Source organism: Sebastes umbrosus, chromosome 5 (assembly GCF_015220745.1).
Source record: "Sebastes umbrosus isolate fSebUmb1 chromosome 5, fSebUmb1.pri, whole genome shotgun sequence".
Taxonomy (NCBI): Eukaryota; Metazoa; Chordata; class Actinopteri; order Perciformes; family Sebastidae; genus Sebastes; species Sebastes umbrosus.
Window position 1 is genome coordinate 32,548,504 of NC_051273.1, and position 17,792 is coordinate 32,566,295.

The 17,792-nt window shown below is 43.3% G+C and overlaps 1 protein-coding gene across 4 annotated transcripts in view; it reads left to right on the plus strand.

Annotated features, from left to right (window-relative positions):
• Positions 1–17,792, plus strand: part of mcf2l2 (MCF.2 cell line derived transforming sequence-like 2) — a 143,070-nt gene that overhangs the window by 48,342 nt on the left and 76,936 nt on the right. For all 4 annotated transcript variants that reach the window (XM_037770424.1, XM_037770423.1, XM_037770426.1 and 1 more), the window contains exons 8-15: positions 3,886–4,010; positions 4,129–4,243; positions 6,091–6,210; positions 7,208–7,399; positions 10,064–10,255; positions 10,356–10,542; positions 10,758–10,861; positions 13,459–13,547. In XM_037770424.1, the coding sequence (XP_037626352.1) occupies positions 3,886–4,010; positions 4,129–4,243; positions 6,091–6,210; positions 7,208–7,399; positions 10,064–10,255; positions 10,356–10,542; positions 10,758–10,861; positions 13,459–13,547 (1,124 nt within the window). The remainder of the gene's footprint in view (positions 1–3,885; positions 4,011–4,128; positions 4,244–6,090; positions 6,211–7,207; positions 7,400–10,063; positions 10,256–10,355; positions 10,543–10,757; positions 10,862–13,458; positions 13,548–17,792) is intronic.

Sequence of the window (17,792 nt, forward strand, 5' to 3'; positions counted from 1 at the left end):
TCCCCATCTCTGACCACAAAGTCATCCTGTTTGAAATCTACGCCCCCCTATCCAAAATAAAAGAGCAACGGACCATCTCCTTCAGAAACATCAAGCATATCAACCCCACAGATCTCATCACCCTTATTAACTCCTCCCCCAGTCCTCCCCCATCCTCCTCCCCTGCTGAACTGGTGAATCACTACAACAACTGTCTCTCCTCTTCCCTGGATACCCTGGCTCCCGTGAAAACCCGCACAGTCTCCTTCACCCACACCGCTCCCTGGTACACCCCTGACCTCCGCCATCTCAAAACCACCGGCCGTCAACTAGAGCGGTTATACAAAAAGACTGGACTTTCAGTGCACATCCAACTCTACACAGAACACCTTCACCGTTACAAGAACGCTCTCTCCACCGCCAAATCCTCCTACTACTCCAACCTCATCAGTACCGGTCAAGGTAACACCAGAACCCTCTTCTCAACAGTAAACCACCTTCTTCAGCCTCCGAGAACCCTCCCCCAAAATACCTCCACTGATCACTGCACTGCCTTTCTGGAATTCTTTGAAAACAAAATCAACACCATCCACCAACAGCTGGCCTCATCCTGCACCTCCCCATGTGACCCACCCTGGATGGCAACCTCCTGCCAACCACTCATCAGCACCCTCTCTAACTTCACACCCACAACGGAATTAACCATCACTGAGCTCATCCATAAAGCCAAACCCACTACCTGTCAGCTCGATCCCCTCCCCACCATCCTCGTCAAAGCCTGTCTGCCCTCCATCTCCCCCATGATCACAAGAATAATTAACTCCTCCCTCACCACTGGTACTGTACCCCCCACCCTCAAAACTGCTGCAATTACACTAACCCTCAAAAATCCCGGTGCTGACCCAGCTGATCTGAACAACTACAGGCCCATCTCCAACCTCACCTTCATCTCCAAAACCCTTGAGAGAGTGGTCGCCGCCCAACTTCAGTCCCACCTCAACTCAAACAACCTCCATGAACCCTTCCAATCTGGTTTCCGTCCCAAACACAGTACTGAAACAGCCCTGGTCAAAATCACCAACGACCTCCTCCGTGCAGCTGACTCTGGATTGCTTACCATCCTCATCCTCCTCGATCTCACTGCTGCCTTTGACACCATCTCCCACCCACTACTCATCACACGTCTGACTGATATTGGTATCACTGGTGTTGCACTCACATGGTTCTCCTCATACCTCACCGACAGACAACAATTTGTAAAACTGGACAATCACAGATCAAGGTGTTCCGCTGTTTCACTGGGTGTCCCCCAGGGGTCAGTATTGGGTCCACTCCTGTTTATCATTTACCTCCTTCCTCTCGGCACTATCCTCCGTCATCACAATGTCCTATTCCACTGTTATGCCGACGACACACAGGTCTACATTTCAACTACACCCACTGCTGCCCTCCCACCCGCCTCCCTCACCGCCTGCCTACAACACATCAGGAGCTGGATGAGCAGGAACTTTTTAAAACTAAACAGCAATAAAACCGAGGCCCTGCTCATCGGCTCCAAAAACAACATCTCCAAATCTCAACCCACCACTGCTCAAAACCTCACCATTGATGGCTTTTCAGTACCATTCTCAAACCACGTCAAGAGCCTTGGGGTCACCCTGGACAGCACCCTCTCCTTTACATCCCACATAAAAAACGTCACCCGGACTGCCTTCTTCCACCTCCGCAACATCTCCAGACTCCGCCCATCCCTGACCCACTCCAGCACTGAAATCCTGGTTCACGCTTTTGTCACATCCCGAATCGACTATTGCAACGCTGTCCTCTCTGGCATTCCCATCAAACTACTCAACAGACTCCAAATCATTCAGAACTCTGCCGCCCGGATCATCACCCGCACCAAATCCTCCGACCACATCACCCCCATCCTCATCCAGCTGCACTGGCTCCCTGTTAAATCCCGGATTGACTACAAAAACCTCCTGCTCACCTACAAAGCCCTCCATAACCTCGCCCCCACCTACCTCACAGACCTCCTCCAGGAGTACGCCCCCTCCCGTTCCCTCCGCTCATCATCAGCCGGACTTCTGACTACCCCCACCTCTCGCCTCAGCACCATGGGAGCCAGGGCATTCAGCTGCTCTGCTCCCAGGCTCTGGAACTCACTCCCCCCCACACATCCAGCAGTCTGAAAATATCACATCATTCAAATCCCTCCTCAAAACCCACCTGTTTAAACTGGCATACTCTCTCTAGCACTCATCATCACCCATCCTATGTGTCTGTACAAATATGTCTCTGTCATGTCCTGTTGTTTTTATATTGTTTTATCTGTCTATGTTTTAATTAATTCTTGTAAGGTGTCCTTGGGTGTCCAGAAAGGCGCCACCAAATAAAATGTATTATTATTATTATTATTATTATTAGAAAGGGACAGAGCGAAGAAAGTGAAAGTGGTGGTGGAAGCTTGGTGACCTTGTAACGACTCGGAGCTCATGCACGGTTGTGGCTAAGTTAGTTTGTGACAAAATGGATAAGAAAAGGAAAAAGCTCTTTTCACGTATAGCTTCTCATTTGGCAGAGTATAAAAAGTTTGCACTACTGGGTGCAATACCTGTCATGATGTGTGTGATGGTATGGACCATTATGTACGTGGACTGTGTATGTGTTGAAACATCTGTTTCTGTGAAACTGTTTCCCTGTCTTATGTGGAATCCAGGAATAGTCCAGGACAAAGTTCCCCACAGGGACAATAAAAGTATATCTTATCTTATCTTATATTATACATTGCAGTTAATGGAATGCAGGTGTGTTTCATACCGGCGCTAAAGGGTGCCTTGTGCGGTGGTATCACACGCCGACGGCCGTGACAAAGGATTGGTATTTGACGCTCTGGGAATGAGAACGGGCTAGTTCCGTAGTATAAAAAGCTGGTGGATCAAACAAACACAGGACTTTCACTCAGGGGACCGCTTTGTGAAACCAAAAGTCAACGTTGACTTATTTTACCTTACTTTTGTTCCTTTACTTACGTAACATATGTAGTTATTTTAACCCAAACCATGATCTTTTCCTGAACCTAAGTCATTACAAGTCGTTTTGTTGCCTAAACCTAAAGTTGTTTTGCTTTAATTGACAACGTTAAGTTTCACTTTGACCACGTGGTAGGTGCAGTTTGGCCAATCTGAAGCATTACAATGGTTGTGATAACAAGTGATAACGCCCGTTCAATCAGCTGATAACATTCAAAATGGGTGCTCTGTTGTTTTTCACGAGCACTTGCAGTTGCGTTTGGCGTTGAGCACGTAATTGACACACTCAGTTCCAAGGGCAGTGGTACACATTTCAGTCAGTTCTTGTAAAGTTATCATAGACAACAGGAAAGCCTTTGATGCGATGGTCATCTTGTTCTCCATTTTGTTTCAAATACTTTTACATAGCTAAATTGGATAAGAAAAACGACTGTGTTTCCATTTCCCGAGGGAATTGGAGTAGGCGCAATTTGAGGTCATTTTGTTTCTCTCCACGTTGTCATTTCCGTGCATCAGAGAACAATTGCGTAAAGTTGAACCTATCTCAACTTCCCTTGACTTTTGAATCTGGTGTGCGGCAGCAGCATGTTCTACAACCCTGTCGCATCTCCAGTGTTTGAATCTGTATGCGTGAACAACGGTCACAGTACAACATCAGGAACATTAGCTATGGATGCCTTTGGCTGTTATGAGCTGCAAGTTGCAGCAGCCCCTCGACAATATCCTGCATCGCTTCCCTTGTTTAAAAGTCTGCCAGCTCTGCCTGCTGACTATGTAATAGGTGTAAATAGGACCTTACACAAACAAACACGTGCCTGCTGTTTTACAGATGATATTAATTTTATTTTCCAATGCTTGTATGTCTCTAAACCAGGATGAACTGAAGCTGGCATTGAAGCAGGGCACCACCTTGTTAGGTTGTATCAAGGAGCAGGCGGCCAAGTCAGAGAACCACAAACTCAACCCGGACGAGCTGGAGAACCAAACCACTGTGGAAAGGTGACAAAGCTTTTCTTCTATATTATATTATGCATCTCAGCCTATGATATATTATGGCAATGTAGTCCTATAGTGACTCTCAGTGTGTTTGTAATGAAGTTCCTGTTGTGTGTTTCAGGCTCCTAGCCCAGCTGGATGAGACAGAGAACGCCTTTGAACAGTTCTGGTGTAAACACCATCTGAAACTGGAGCAGTGCCTGCAGCTACGTCACTTTGAACAGGACTTCAGAGAGGTACGGTATATCTGTAGATCTGTTTGTCTCTCTGTCTGCCTGGCTGCCTTTGGCGTGTGTCCCCTCTTGAGACAGCTTCAGAAGACTTCAGCTGTAAAGTCACACTTTGAAAAACATATCCAACCCCTGTGCCTCTGATGTCCTTAGAGGACAAAAAAACGGTGTGTGTGTGTGTGTGTGTGTGTGTGTGTGTGTGTGTGTGACGGCCATAAATGATATATTTTTAATTTTTTTTTAACCAACATCAGTGCTGATCATAACTACACAATATCAGGGCTGTCAACATTAACGCGATAATAACGCGGTAACAAAAAATTATTTGAATGCCACAAATTTCTTTCACGCAATCGATCTTTCGGAGGTTGTAGCTGGCTCAGTTTTAAAACTAGAGTGAAGATACTGGTATCATATGAAACTAGAAAATGTGAGGAATCCATTGGTACCAACGATGTTGCATCTATAATGTCAGGAAAGATGTTAAATAACCCTCCAAACAATTTTCGGGAGGAAAAACTGGCATCGACATTTTCTCTGACCTCAAGATATGTGACTGAAAATGGGTTCTATGTGTACCCACGAGTCTCCCCTTAACAGAAATGCCCACTTTATGATAATCACATGCAGTTTGGGGCAAGTCATAGTCAAGTCAGCACACTGACACACTGACAGCTGTTGTTGCCTGTTGGGCTGCAGTTTACCATGTTATGATTTGAGCATATTTTTATGCTAAATGCAGTACCTGTGAGGGTTTCTGGACAATATCTGTCATTGTTTTGTGTTGTTAATTGATTTACAATAATAAATATATACATACATTTGCATAAAGCAGCATATTTGTCCACTCTCATGTTGACAAGAGTATTAAATACTTGACAAATCTCCCTTTAAGGTACATTTTGAAGGGATAAAAAAATGTGCGATTAATCGCGATTAAATATTGTAATCGATTGACAGCCCTAGTATTTATGTATTCCTTTTATTAACATTCAAATTTATTTATTTATTTTTGAATTTATTTTCTATTTACCTTAAATTAATAAATTAATTTATAAATTATTAAATTGTATATATTTATTTATTTTCCTTTTGCATTTTCTTCCCTATTTATTTCCCCAAACTTATTTATTTCTGTATTCTTCTTATGAAAATTAGGACAATATTCTGGAAAATATTTGTCATTGTTTTGTGTTGTTGATTTACAATAATAAATATATACATACATTTGCATAAAGCAGCATATTTGTCCACTCCCATGTTGATAAGAAATGAATCATAATGCTAGGAGGATTTTTTCGTCTGGGATATGTCAGTGATTAACAGCAGGTGTTTGATGCATTGCATAGTACCACAATGATGGAAACCAGGAGAATAGCATGTATTAGCCCCAAACTGGGCAAACAGGAGAAAATGGCTCAGTCTGGTGGGAAATAGTAAAAAGTCCAAAGTTGAAGCCAGGGCTCTAGATTAAAGCCTGATATAATAGATGCTGTAACGGCCGTGGGATCAAACATGATGGTTTTAATGGGTTTCAGTGTTGTGTCCTTAAAGGGTCTGAGTGTCTGTGTTTTGGCTGTGTATGCAAGCTAAAATGATCGAAAAATAAAAAATAAATAAGCCAAAAATGTGTGGTGGGTTAAGAAAACACTGAGCAAACTGAGTCAGTTTGGACGTTGCTTCACGTCCTGCAGGACACCTCCTGTTCTAAAAGGTTCTGTGCTACGTCTCTTATTGCATTATGTTTCATTTCTAACATTCGATATGATCATTTGAAGAGAAATATTATCACAATGTGGATGAGTGGGTAACATCATGGTTTTCTCTGTGTCTGCTTCTGTCCCCCTCTCCAGGTCAAAGTGTCTCTGGACAGTCTGATGGACAGTCTAACCAGCCTGTTAGATATCGGGGATTGTGTGGCCAGAGTTGAACACCTGCTGAAGGACCTGAAAACACTGGAGGAGAAGGCTCTGGTCAGTCAACACACACACACACACGCACACAGACACACACAGACACACACACACACACACACACACACACACACACACACACACACACACACACATCTACTCAGGGACCACTTTCTATTCATCCTGTCTAAAGGCATTATAAGTTGTAACTAATGACTTTATTAATATATCAATGCTTTATAAATCACTTACAGGTCATTAATAAGAACAACTTAAACAGTTATTTGGGCTGCTGCTTGTTTTTGCTCCAGCATCACACGTCGGTCGTCATGGAAACCCTCCAATGGACCAATATTAATTTATAAATATATATATTAAATATAAATATTTACAAACTACAGACGTACATTATTGTAAGAACCATGTACTAATTACTTATTAAGACATGTAATAGCACATCCCTTACTAACTTGTACTGTTGAAAACCAAGAAATTGTGACCCAAATATTAAAAAAAAAGTATTTTTTTATAAAAAATATTTATAACTTATTACCTTTTATCAATTATTTGTTGACATTTATAACCTTAAGCTTAATGTTTACTCCCCTTTATTTTTACTTGTTCTAACTTCATTATTACCCTCCATTAATACATTATTAACATTTATAACTGCAGGTTTGATGGCTCGATAGAAGGAGAGAAACTGTTAAACCCTTTATTAATGATTTTATTTGATTTCTATGATGTTGTCAGACGTCTGCTGGCAGCGTTTTCCCTCAATACTGGACCCATTTCTAAAGCTGTTTTCCCCATTAGTCACTTAGACACAAAAACATGGAAAATAGGTTCCAGTTTGAAATTACATTACAGCTTAGGCTATTAACCTGACCAGAAAACAATAATCACACATTTTGTATTTTGTAAAGCTTTAATGCAATTAAATTCATCGTAGACGCAGATGGATCCTGCATCTGCGTTCATTTACCTCGGTATAGACACCGAGCACAAGTTGAAACATGCCGTGATGTCCTGTGAATCGTTCTTCTTCTTCTTCCAGCACACGCTAGAGAAGGCCCAGCTCCACGCACTGCACGGCGACCAGCTGATCCAGAGCAACCACTACGCCGTGGACTCCATTCGACCCAAATGTGTGGAGCTCCGGCGGGTCTGCGACGACTTCAGCAACGAGTCCAAGAAAAAGACGGACGTCTTGTCCAAATCCCTGCAGATCCACGTGGGCATCGATAAGGTGAGAATATAATGTGACTCAAACGCGTCTGCAGACTTCACGTCAGAAACACAAGTTGGATTCCTCTTTAAGTCATTTGACCGATTGTTGATACAAAAACACGGAATAAGGCAGCTTTAGCTCCGGGTTTGCTTTATTATCATCAACTCAACTTTGAACTTTTCAGATCGCCTTGACACCTTTATTCCTAAAAGGCTACAGGTATATGTTATATATATACTGTATATATGCGAAATATGTGAACTCTCACCAAAGCATCATTGGTGTCAGGTATAAGCCACAGATGACAGAGCTGCTGTGCAGAGGAGCTGAGCTCCCTGGGCTAAGAGCAGCAAGAGAGCATTACAATCAAACTGATATACTGATATGTAATTTGCATAGTGACTGAGCCTGTTTGAGTATTAGGTGGGGTGGCGGACACCGTGGTTACTGTGTTGCTGTGGTTACAATCAAATAGCAATAAGGCCGTTCAAACAGCAACAGCGACACATCTATTGTCTCGCCTTCATTCATCGACTGCATATCCAGCTGCTGTTCATACTTCATGTGCTTTCTGTTTGTTTCCACTTCCTCCACATCACCTCTGATTAGAATGTTTAAAATCCTGTTGAACACAACTCGCAGCAAAATGAGAGTGAATATTGAACATTCATTAGGTGGCCACAAACACAACTCCAAATGAATAGTATGAATAGTGTTGCTTTCTGTCTGCTGGATACGTTAACAACTATATGCCATAACATCTTTAGAAGGTGGTAGTGTGTCAGACGTGTTCTGTTCCCCCTAATTGGCCAAAAGATCAATTAATGAGTCACCAAATGGTATTAAGTGATGAGGCAGCAGGGAGAGTTTCAATGATTTAAAACGTCCAAAAACAGGTAACAGAAGTAAACCTGAAACCAAACGCTGAAGAAACAAAACACTAGAAACCAGGTCTGGTATGTAATGTTGATACGGCAACGACGACGAACCAACAAAGAATAAAGGAACTAGTAAAAATAATGATTGAGTAATTTGGGGACGTGGGAACAGGTGAGCTGCAGGTCAGGTGACTGCAGGGCTAACGAGGAACAGGTAAAACTAATCAGGGCGGGGAAGACCATCCAAAACTGTCTGGAAGTGAAGTGAACAAAATAAAACTGAACACTTAACACGAAGGAGTGACTTGAAACAAACAAAACAGAACCTAAGGGCAACAGCCATTTGTGTTTGTGTCACTGTCATAGTGACAACCACAGATACCGCAAACACATCAGACTTTCTGAGCTCCGTGACCATTCACTGAAACATAAAACCGTGATACAGAGGAGGAGGTTCTGGTTTCATAGCGCTCTGGTTGAGATCTGGCATAGCCTATTATTACCCGAAACTATTTATTCACAACCATCACAGTTTCCAGACTTAACTTCTTGGTTCCACTCTGATTTCCGCGTTCACGCGTAGTTGTGCACAAACAATTTTCCTGCACAATTCGGGTGCACTCATTTCATTATGACCGCCAGATAAAGTGGTTTTAGATAATCTGGATTAACTGTTGACTTGTTCATAACATGCCTGACTTTATTGTCATGATGTGTCAACACAACTGATGAGTAACCCCGGCTTTGTTGCTTTTAATGTGACCCGTAGTTACAGTTACAGTAGGCCAATTTGTGCGTTGGCGAATCAAGTGGCAGTTAGACATAGCTGAATGACTTCTGACAATTTTATTCTCCAGAAATACAGTTAAAGGTAGGGTCGACGATGTTGGAAAGCTAGCATAATTTGATAATAGCTTCGCCTCAGGAGCTTTTCTCTTCCATTCTCCAGTAAACTTGCGGCAGCGACGCGCTTTGAGTTCAGGCTGGTGCACGCCAAAGTTAGAGAACGAGCAAGGAGGTAGGGAGGCTTCTGATTGGTTCTTTCCAAGCGGACCGCAAGGCAGTGATTGGTAGACTTTTTTTACCGGATTACAGCAGCTACAGATGACGGCTCTTTTTCTGGTCCTTTTTCAGAGCTCATCAGTAATGGATCGCTGTCGGGGTGTAAAGACCATTTCAACCAATATAACAAATAGTGTATACTGGATAAAATCGTCAACCCTGCCTTTAAAGTAATGTCCATTAACTGAATAATCTTATCTCTGCCACGCCTGTGGGGAGATCATGCGTTCGGTCGTGCGTGTGTCTGTCTGTCTGTCCACATCTAATCTCGCATTCTACTGGACCCATCAGCCTGATATGTTTGGGGCTCATTCATGACTGTATAGTAGGGGCAGCAAGTGATCAACAAAAGTTTGGTCTCGTTTTGAAACCGGAGCATCTTCAGATTAATTCCATAACCGATGTTATGATCCACTAAAGTTAGGCATGATACGTGATGAATAAATCCCCATATTTGTTTTCTTTGCTGCCATCTTGACTGTAAGGGAGGCGGGAGGGACACTAGAGCGAGATTCAACTGGTCAAGTTTTTATTCCTCATATTCTGAATGTAGATTTTCTTCCTGTAATCATGCACCGTAACACCAGAAGGCATGAAGAACACGTGATGGTACCTCATTGAAGGTCCCAGCCGACCCCAGTGACGTCTAAACACAGTACCCTCACACTGAGCCACCGTGTGGGAAGGGAAGCTGTTAGCTACACTGAAATCTTGCCCTTCTTTGGATTTCTGCTTTGTCCAGGTAAACCAGTGGTGTGAGTCTGGCATCTACCTGCTGGCCTCCCAGGCTGTGGATAAGTGTCAGTCACAGGAGGGAGCAGAGTCGGCACTGACTGACATCGAACGCTTCCTGGAGTCTGCAGAAAAGAACCAACTGACCGAGCTGAGGAACCTCCACAACCAGTATGAGGTCGTCCTGTCCGAGGATATCAAGGTACGGTAGCACAAAAAACAACAGTTTATACGGGATGAATGGATGATCTGTTGCAAAAATAACGATGAAGAGTTATTGACGCTGAGCGTTCTGCCTGCAGGCCAATGTCCTGAAGGCACTGAAGCGCCTGGAGGACGTCCAGGAGATGTTTCAGAAGCGGCACGTCAGTCTGAAGAGGCTGTCGGCGAAACAGACGAGGCCCGTCCAGCCCGTCGCCCCGCGGCCTGAGTCCTCTCCCAAACGGCCGCCACTGAAGAACCCCCCCAGGACTACAGGGAGCCAGCAGCGTGAGTTGGATGTTGATATGATGAGCCTGGTGTAACAGGCTCCAAATGTTCAAACTCTTACCGTCTGTGAAGTGATTATACAGTATTGTGAGCTCTTTTTTTTTTTGCCACAATCTAAACTAATTTTATGACTGCATGCATGTGATGTAACACAAGCTCTGAAGAAAGAAATGATTGAAGTTACTCACACCGTGTTCCTCTCAATTCCATCGTAGCTCTGGCCCGCAGAGCTTCGGATAACTCCAACAGCGGCAAGCAGCCAGCCGAAGCCGATCCCAGCAAGAAGAAGAACATACGCAAGGCCAAAGGAGGCATCAAGGTACATCCTCCTCTCACTACAGCGTTAAAGCTCTCTTCATCTCAAAGTAAGAAAGAGCAATTGACTATTATGACACTAAGGCAGGGGATCGTCCCACAATCATTGATTCCAGTGCCGATCCTGATGCTTTGATTTCAATAACAGAAGTTCTCGTTCATACTTTGACATAAATGTGAAAGGATACAATGCACGGCAGGTTTCACTGGCTGGTGGATCTCAGTCTGAAAGTGTACTTTAAGAATTTGCCAATCTTTAAGATGCGTGGTCTTCACATTGTTGTTAAATTTGAATTTATTGAGAGGATAGGATAGCCCCTTGAGATGTAGCATCTCATTTTCGAGGGGGTCCTAAAGACACAAATACAAAAACACATACAGACAAAACAGCATTACATAACAAACATACACTGCAAATACACAGATACAGACAGCTCGCTCACCATCTCCCACCCAGACCCCCAGCCCTCTGCTATTATACAAGAAACAGTTGGATACAATGATCAGATTTTAAATCAATGACATCATCATAAAGAACAATTGCAACAGTTTGTCTTCAGTTTTGGATTGAGGATTATAAGTACACACAAATTAAAAACATGAACAGGTTGTTTTAAGATGAGAAAATAAAGATGTCCTGAAGCAGCGGAAAGAGGTAATAGATATCAGAAAAAGAGGAAGATGGAGCTTTGTATTGGAATGACCTGTGTCCAACTTCTTTGAAAATTCTTGGGACAAAGAAAAAGGGATGTTGCATATGTCTGAGTGTGATATGAAGATGTAAATGGAATCAAAACGGTTTCAAATAGGAAGGACAATTCAAATAAACACATTTGAAAATAAACTGCACCCAGTGAAATTGCCTTCTAGATTTAAACTGCAACCAATTAAGTGATTCATACATGAAACAATTGGTAACACTTTACAAGAAGGGAAAAAGTTCACTGAAACAAAGGACAAAAAATGAACATGGGGAAATTAAATAAAACTGCATTCAAAATGAAACAAAAGAGAGCTGCAGCCTCACCCTCTTACTCCAGTGAATGGCATTTAACCCTCTCAGCCTCACCTAACTGGAACCTACCACCTGCCCAGGTAATTATAAGGAGAGCTAAACAGAGCATCCAAATCAAACAGAATAATGAATAGACCAGTAATACGAGATCTCCAAGTTACTGCTGATATCACAATACATCTATGGGCACTCGTTACACACCGACGAGCACGCCAATTATAACCGGATGTCATTTAGTGCAGAAATACCTCACCTATCGTCCTACACCTTAACAGAGCCCAGCCACTCCCTGCTGAGAGGACATCATTAGGCCAACCTGTTTGCACTTTACTTGATGGAGCTTGATGAGCGGCCGGTTTACCACAACATCCCAGCACAACAACAAAACTACCTATGAGAACATTCAGTGTTTTCAGAGCAGGGGCGGTCATGGTTTAAACAAAGTGGCCCTGTGGCTGAAGGAGGCTGCCTCCCTGCTGCTGTTTGCTGCTATGCTGTGATTCTGCTCTGATCTCATTAACTGGTTTACAGTTTGCATAATTTGGATGCACGCCCCGTGGTTATTTTGTGCTGCTGACAAACATGGTCTGTTTGTCTAGTGATAGCATTGTTGTGTTACACCATACGCCTTCCTCCATAATTGATGAGGGCAGACAGCTCCGAAATCAAAAGCCTACCAAGTAGTCTCCTTCTTGTTGTCAGTTGGCTCTGTGAACATGTTTAAAAAACCTCTGCTGAACTCTAAGTGTTTAAACAGACGTTAATGCAGGAGATATTTTCCGGAAGATTCCCTTCAACAGCTACACGAAAGGCGAGGTCTCAGGAGTTTCTGTCGAAATATGTGTACCAAAAACTAATCAGGTAGTCGGCCACGCACCTGTGCATAAAGTTCAGAAACATTCAAGCTGAAGTAGGCGAGATTGGTGCCAATATGATTAAAAAAACAATCTGTTTGCACAACCTAAGGAGGAGGTTTTATTCCAGCCAGATGTGGGAAAGTTGTAGATGCACCCGTCTCTCTAAGTAGCGATACACTCCTACCAAATGTATGTAGGTCAGCAAGTGGCATCTGGAGCTGCCATCTATGGTGTCACACCTGTGATAATAGCAGCCTCTGAAGTGACAATGAATGAAGCAATGTTTCTCCCTGAGTGATAGGAACAGAGCAACATCCATATGTTTGAGTTATGTTGTGTCAGATTGCACATTATCAGCACAGTAATCGCCCCCCCACCCAACAGATGTTGGGTGTTGGGAACATAAACGGGCGTCGGGCGAGACACTTGCTGGTTTTCTTGTTGTGCGTTACAGTGGAAGAAAACTAACTAGCATCTTGCACACACACTCAACATCCATGACTTGTTCTGTGACCCCGAAGAGCACGGAGAGCTATACATATATATATATATATATATATATATATATACTGTATATGCACTTTTTACCAGCTCTATTGGGAAGAAGCTTGGGAAGAAGACATTTAGTTTACTGATGTCGCAGTAGTATTTATTATACACATAATATACAAAGCCCCTGCCCTAATAATTCAACTTCTGTGTGTGTGTGTGTGTGTTTGTGTGTCACAGATTGAGGTGATGCATGAGGAAAGCCAAGGAGGCTCCACCCATGTCGTTGTGACCAATGAGACAGAGGAGAGTCTGTCCAACAGACGCAGGTATGGACATAACACGCTGCTGTGTCTTTTTGCTTCGCTGTAACTTCATTACACTGAAAAGACAACATGATCATGTCGTCCTCTAAGTCAGTAAACAGGATGTGAGGTCATATTCACTGATTCCAGAGAGCAGAAAAACAAACCTGGTACAGTTATATTGTTGTGTAGTTATTTCAATGTGTTCTCATCCGGACTCGTCACACATACTGACACTCTGTCAGATCCCCTCGGCGTCACACTTTGTGCTTAATGTTGTGAATTAAACAAACAAGCTGATTGTAACGTGATGCGTGGCGCGTAACATGACCCGCTCAGTGTCTGTCTCTTCGCTCCTTAAACTATGTCGCCACACTTCTGGCACCCTTTCCCTGAGCGTTTCTATTGACACGGATGAGTTTACATAGTAGTTAATGGAAAGCCCGGTGTGGTTTCATACTGGTGTTAAAGGGTGCCTTAACACCGACAGCTGTGAAAAAGCGTCTGTATTTGGCGCCCTGGGAATGAGAACGGGCTGGTGTAACAGTTGACACCCAGGTGACGATGCCAGTAGCGAAGTAGGACTCTGGTGTGGAATGTTTCATTCGACCTTGTGTTGTACGGAGGCCATCAGAGCAGAGCAGCTTTAGGATCACAACAGTTGCATAAGAAAAGCTATTTAGTTTTAAAGATCACCTCCAGACATTTATTAAGATATATTCACATACTCTTGGTATAAGAGTTTCTTATCTCTGCTATAGGCTGGAGCCTGTGAGGAGATCGTGCCTTCGGTCGCATGTGTGTCTGTCTGTCCACAGCTAATCTCACATGGACCCATCAGCCTGATATGTTTGGTGCTCATTTACGACTGTATGCTCAAGAACCCGTCGTGGTGATTCACACTTTATTTTATACCATCGTTGACCGCTGACTCCTCACTCCTCTTAAACCTGCAGTAAGCAGTATGTTTTTGGCATCATTGGGCAAAAGTTCCATAATAACCTTTCAGCATATTGTAATTCAAGTGTTCTGAGAGATAACTAGACTTCTGCTCCTCCTCATGGCTCTGTTTTCAGGCTTTAAAAAATCTACTTTGACCAATTACAGGTCATTTCATTGAGAGAGCGTTCCTATTGGTTGTGCTCCGGACATGTGACCGGAACTTGGGCGTTCCTTCACCAGATTTCACAATGGCGGCGGCGTCACAGACTTTCTCATTTTACAGCTAAACCGTGCACTACAAGATGATTCTGAAAACATTTGAGGAGAGAAATAGGCATTAACGTAACATAATATTGATTCATATTTGATCAGTGCTGCCTAGTTTCACCGTTTGGTCGGAGTTTGCGAGTGATTGACAGCCGGCTCTCATAGATCAGCTCTTACTGCTTGTTTTCCTCCAGTCTGTGAAATCTTGCAGATGCCGTTAGGAGCAATATATAAGATCACATATATAAGATATAGTGGCGACCGTTTAAAAAAATAACTTTTTTTAATCATATTTGCTCCAATCTCGCCTACTTCAGCTTTAACCAGCCGGTAGGGGGCCGCAAGGGCTTCAGTCAGATGTGCACACCTGGGTAAACTGCAAATGTCAATCCAGTAGTATTCATGGTCATGACTCAATGGGGCAGTGTGTAGTGTGTGTGTGGTTGAGAGAGAGAGAGAGAGAGAGAGAAAGAGAGAGAGAGAGAGAGAGAGAGAGACGGTGGCTGTGCTGAGGGCAGACAGCTGTTGGTGATGGGAGCAGAGGGAACAGTTAGCAGTGAAGTTGTCTAGTGGCAGTAATGTTCAGTTTGACAATCAATAAACTCTCTGCAGCTTCTCAGTATCAACACGTTCGCAGGTCTTTCTGCTCAGCTAGAGAGAGTCTGTGGGATCACAAACCGGTCTCTGGACAGAGCAAAATGTAGATAAATATATTTATTCAGTGCCTTTTCATCGTGCATCAACCTTACGTTTACGTGCGTATTGTCGAAAAAATGACTCGAAGTGTAAAATAAAGGCTTGAAGTCACCGTTGAGCTTGCGAGACGCGAGCATGCACAGAGCCTGCACAGAGGGCTGCAGAGGTTAAAATGAGAGTGTATCTGTTGCATGATACATAAGTGAGTGAAAAACACGTCTGATCCACTCGCGGTCTAGAGAAGGGGCAATAGTGGTTTGTATTCATTCAGTCAAACATTACAGCAGCGGATCTGGCGGAGATCTGCTCTTCTGAGTGTTTGTAGTTTTTTACATTTGTTCTTTCAACGACTACATCATCAGGTCTACTTCCTGTCCCTCTTTGAAAAACCCAGAATCTGCAGTATGAAAATAGTGTTGCTTTTCAGTGGATGGAAACTGGAGGCTTCAAGTTTCCACATGTGTAAGTTTACACTTCAAAACACACTGAGGAACAAGATACCCTGAACAGGGCCTTAGTCTACCAACACTCACACCATTTAGACGACTAATCCGTTAGTTGATTTTAATCGACAGATCATTCAAATTCTCCAGAGAATCACTCAAAAGCACCACTTTGAAAAGAATGACTGATGGGCTAAAGAAATCTTGTCGACTAAGACCAAAACAACCAGTTAGTCGAGTCATGGACTAAGAGGAGCGGCCCTGTTGAATACGTGACTTTATTCCAGTGTCAGTGGTGAATGCTTTCCATCTGGACCCACAAACGTGCACCCCTAGCAGTAAAAAAAAGTTCCTTATAAGGTCATGATGCCAGACCACCAGCATGCTCTCTGTGATTCAGCCTGTCTGACGTTTTTTTGAATAAAAACCACAGTGTAACAGGATGCAGTAGAGCAGCAGTGGTGAGGGAGGAAAGAAGAAAGCGACAGGAAAAGAGGGGGGGGGGGGGGGGGGGGGGGGGGGTTGGTGAGGAAACATTTTCCCACAAGATGATAACGTATACTTACATACCAGCTGTACTCTTTCAGAAGTAAAAAAGTAAATGAGTCCTATACTATAGATAATGATCACCTGACTCTGCAGCTCAGCAAAACGGAGCTTTACAGTGAAAATCTGGTTCCCTCTCACAGCTCTCACGGCGATGTTGTCGGCTGCAGCAGGAAGCCGTTTCCAACGTACGCTGCGTACTGCAGGCAAAGTTAGCAGCTAGCTGGTGAACATAGTGAAACATTTAGCAGATGAAGAGCCAGTTATTTCTCTCAGGTCAGGATCTGGTCGAGATCAAAACCAGAGCTAAAAGAGAGTGAATGCTGGATGTAAATTAGCCAGGTTGCCAGAAACATGACTCCAAATGAATGATAATGTCCCTCCATAAAAACTGGATGTGTAAATAAGCAAGTTCGCTATATGAACTTAAGGTGATGATATGTCAACGTGTTCATAACTTGTTTCTTCTGCCCCCAAATTGGCCCAAAAATAAAATCAATTATTGCAGGTTTAATTCAGGGCTGCAGTCGAATAGTCCTTTTTGCTGAGGAAGTTTCCTAATGGAGTGAAATGACCCGGAAGTATCTCAGTAGCAGCCGTGATAAGAGCTGTTTGAATTCTCTAAATGTTAAGGAAAGGTGCTTCAGTACTTCCTTTATTATCTCCTTTAGCATAGGATACACCAGAGCATCCTTTACCAAAGAAAAAGAGAGAATAACATCCCACAATTCCTTGCGACCGCAGCATTTAAAGCGGCGCACCATTTGGCCGTTCCTGATAACAACCGATATGCTTATCTTGCATATTATTTTCATACGCTCATACACTAGTTGGGATTCATGTTTAATATTAGTGGACAGTGACAACTATTTTGTTTTACAAAAACATTATTCCGTACAGGATAAGTGTTTTACCCACCCTCCTACCCATGTAATCCAAGACTTTAAATGTCGGGGAGCTAAAGTCCCAAGCCCCCCTTACAGTGGCAATACAAAGAGGTACACTGCAACAGCACACAAGTAAAAGAGGTTAATTACCCGGCTGCAACCCTGTCTGTCCCTGAACATACTCTGCCATGTGTTCTGTCTGTACGGTACCTCCGTAGGGAAACTCACTCATCTGGCATCATTTAGCACCGTACTCTGGCCGGATGTAGCTTTCTTCCTGCTGCCTGGCTGGTGTCTCAATAGGAAATGTCTTATGCACAGTCAGCCTGATGGGAGCCTGATTCGATCACGGCAGATGATCGAGAGTTTCTGACAATAACAATACAGAACATTTCAAGCTAGTTATATGAATGTGTTAATTAGCCACATTTGCTTCTACATGGTTCCTGTTCAGTTTGCATACATAATGCTGCAACACAAAGTTAAGA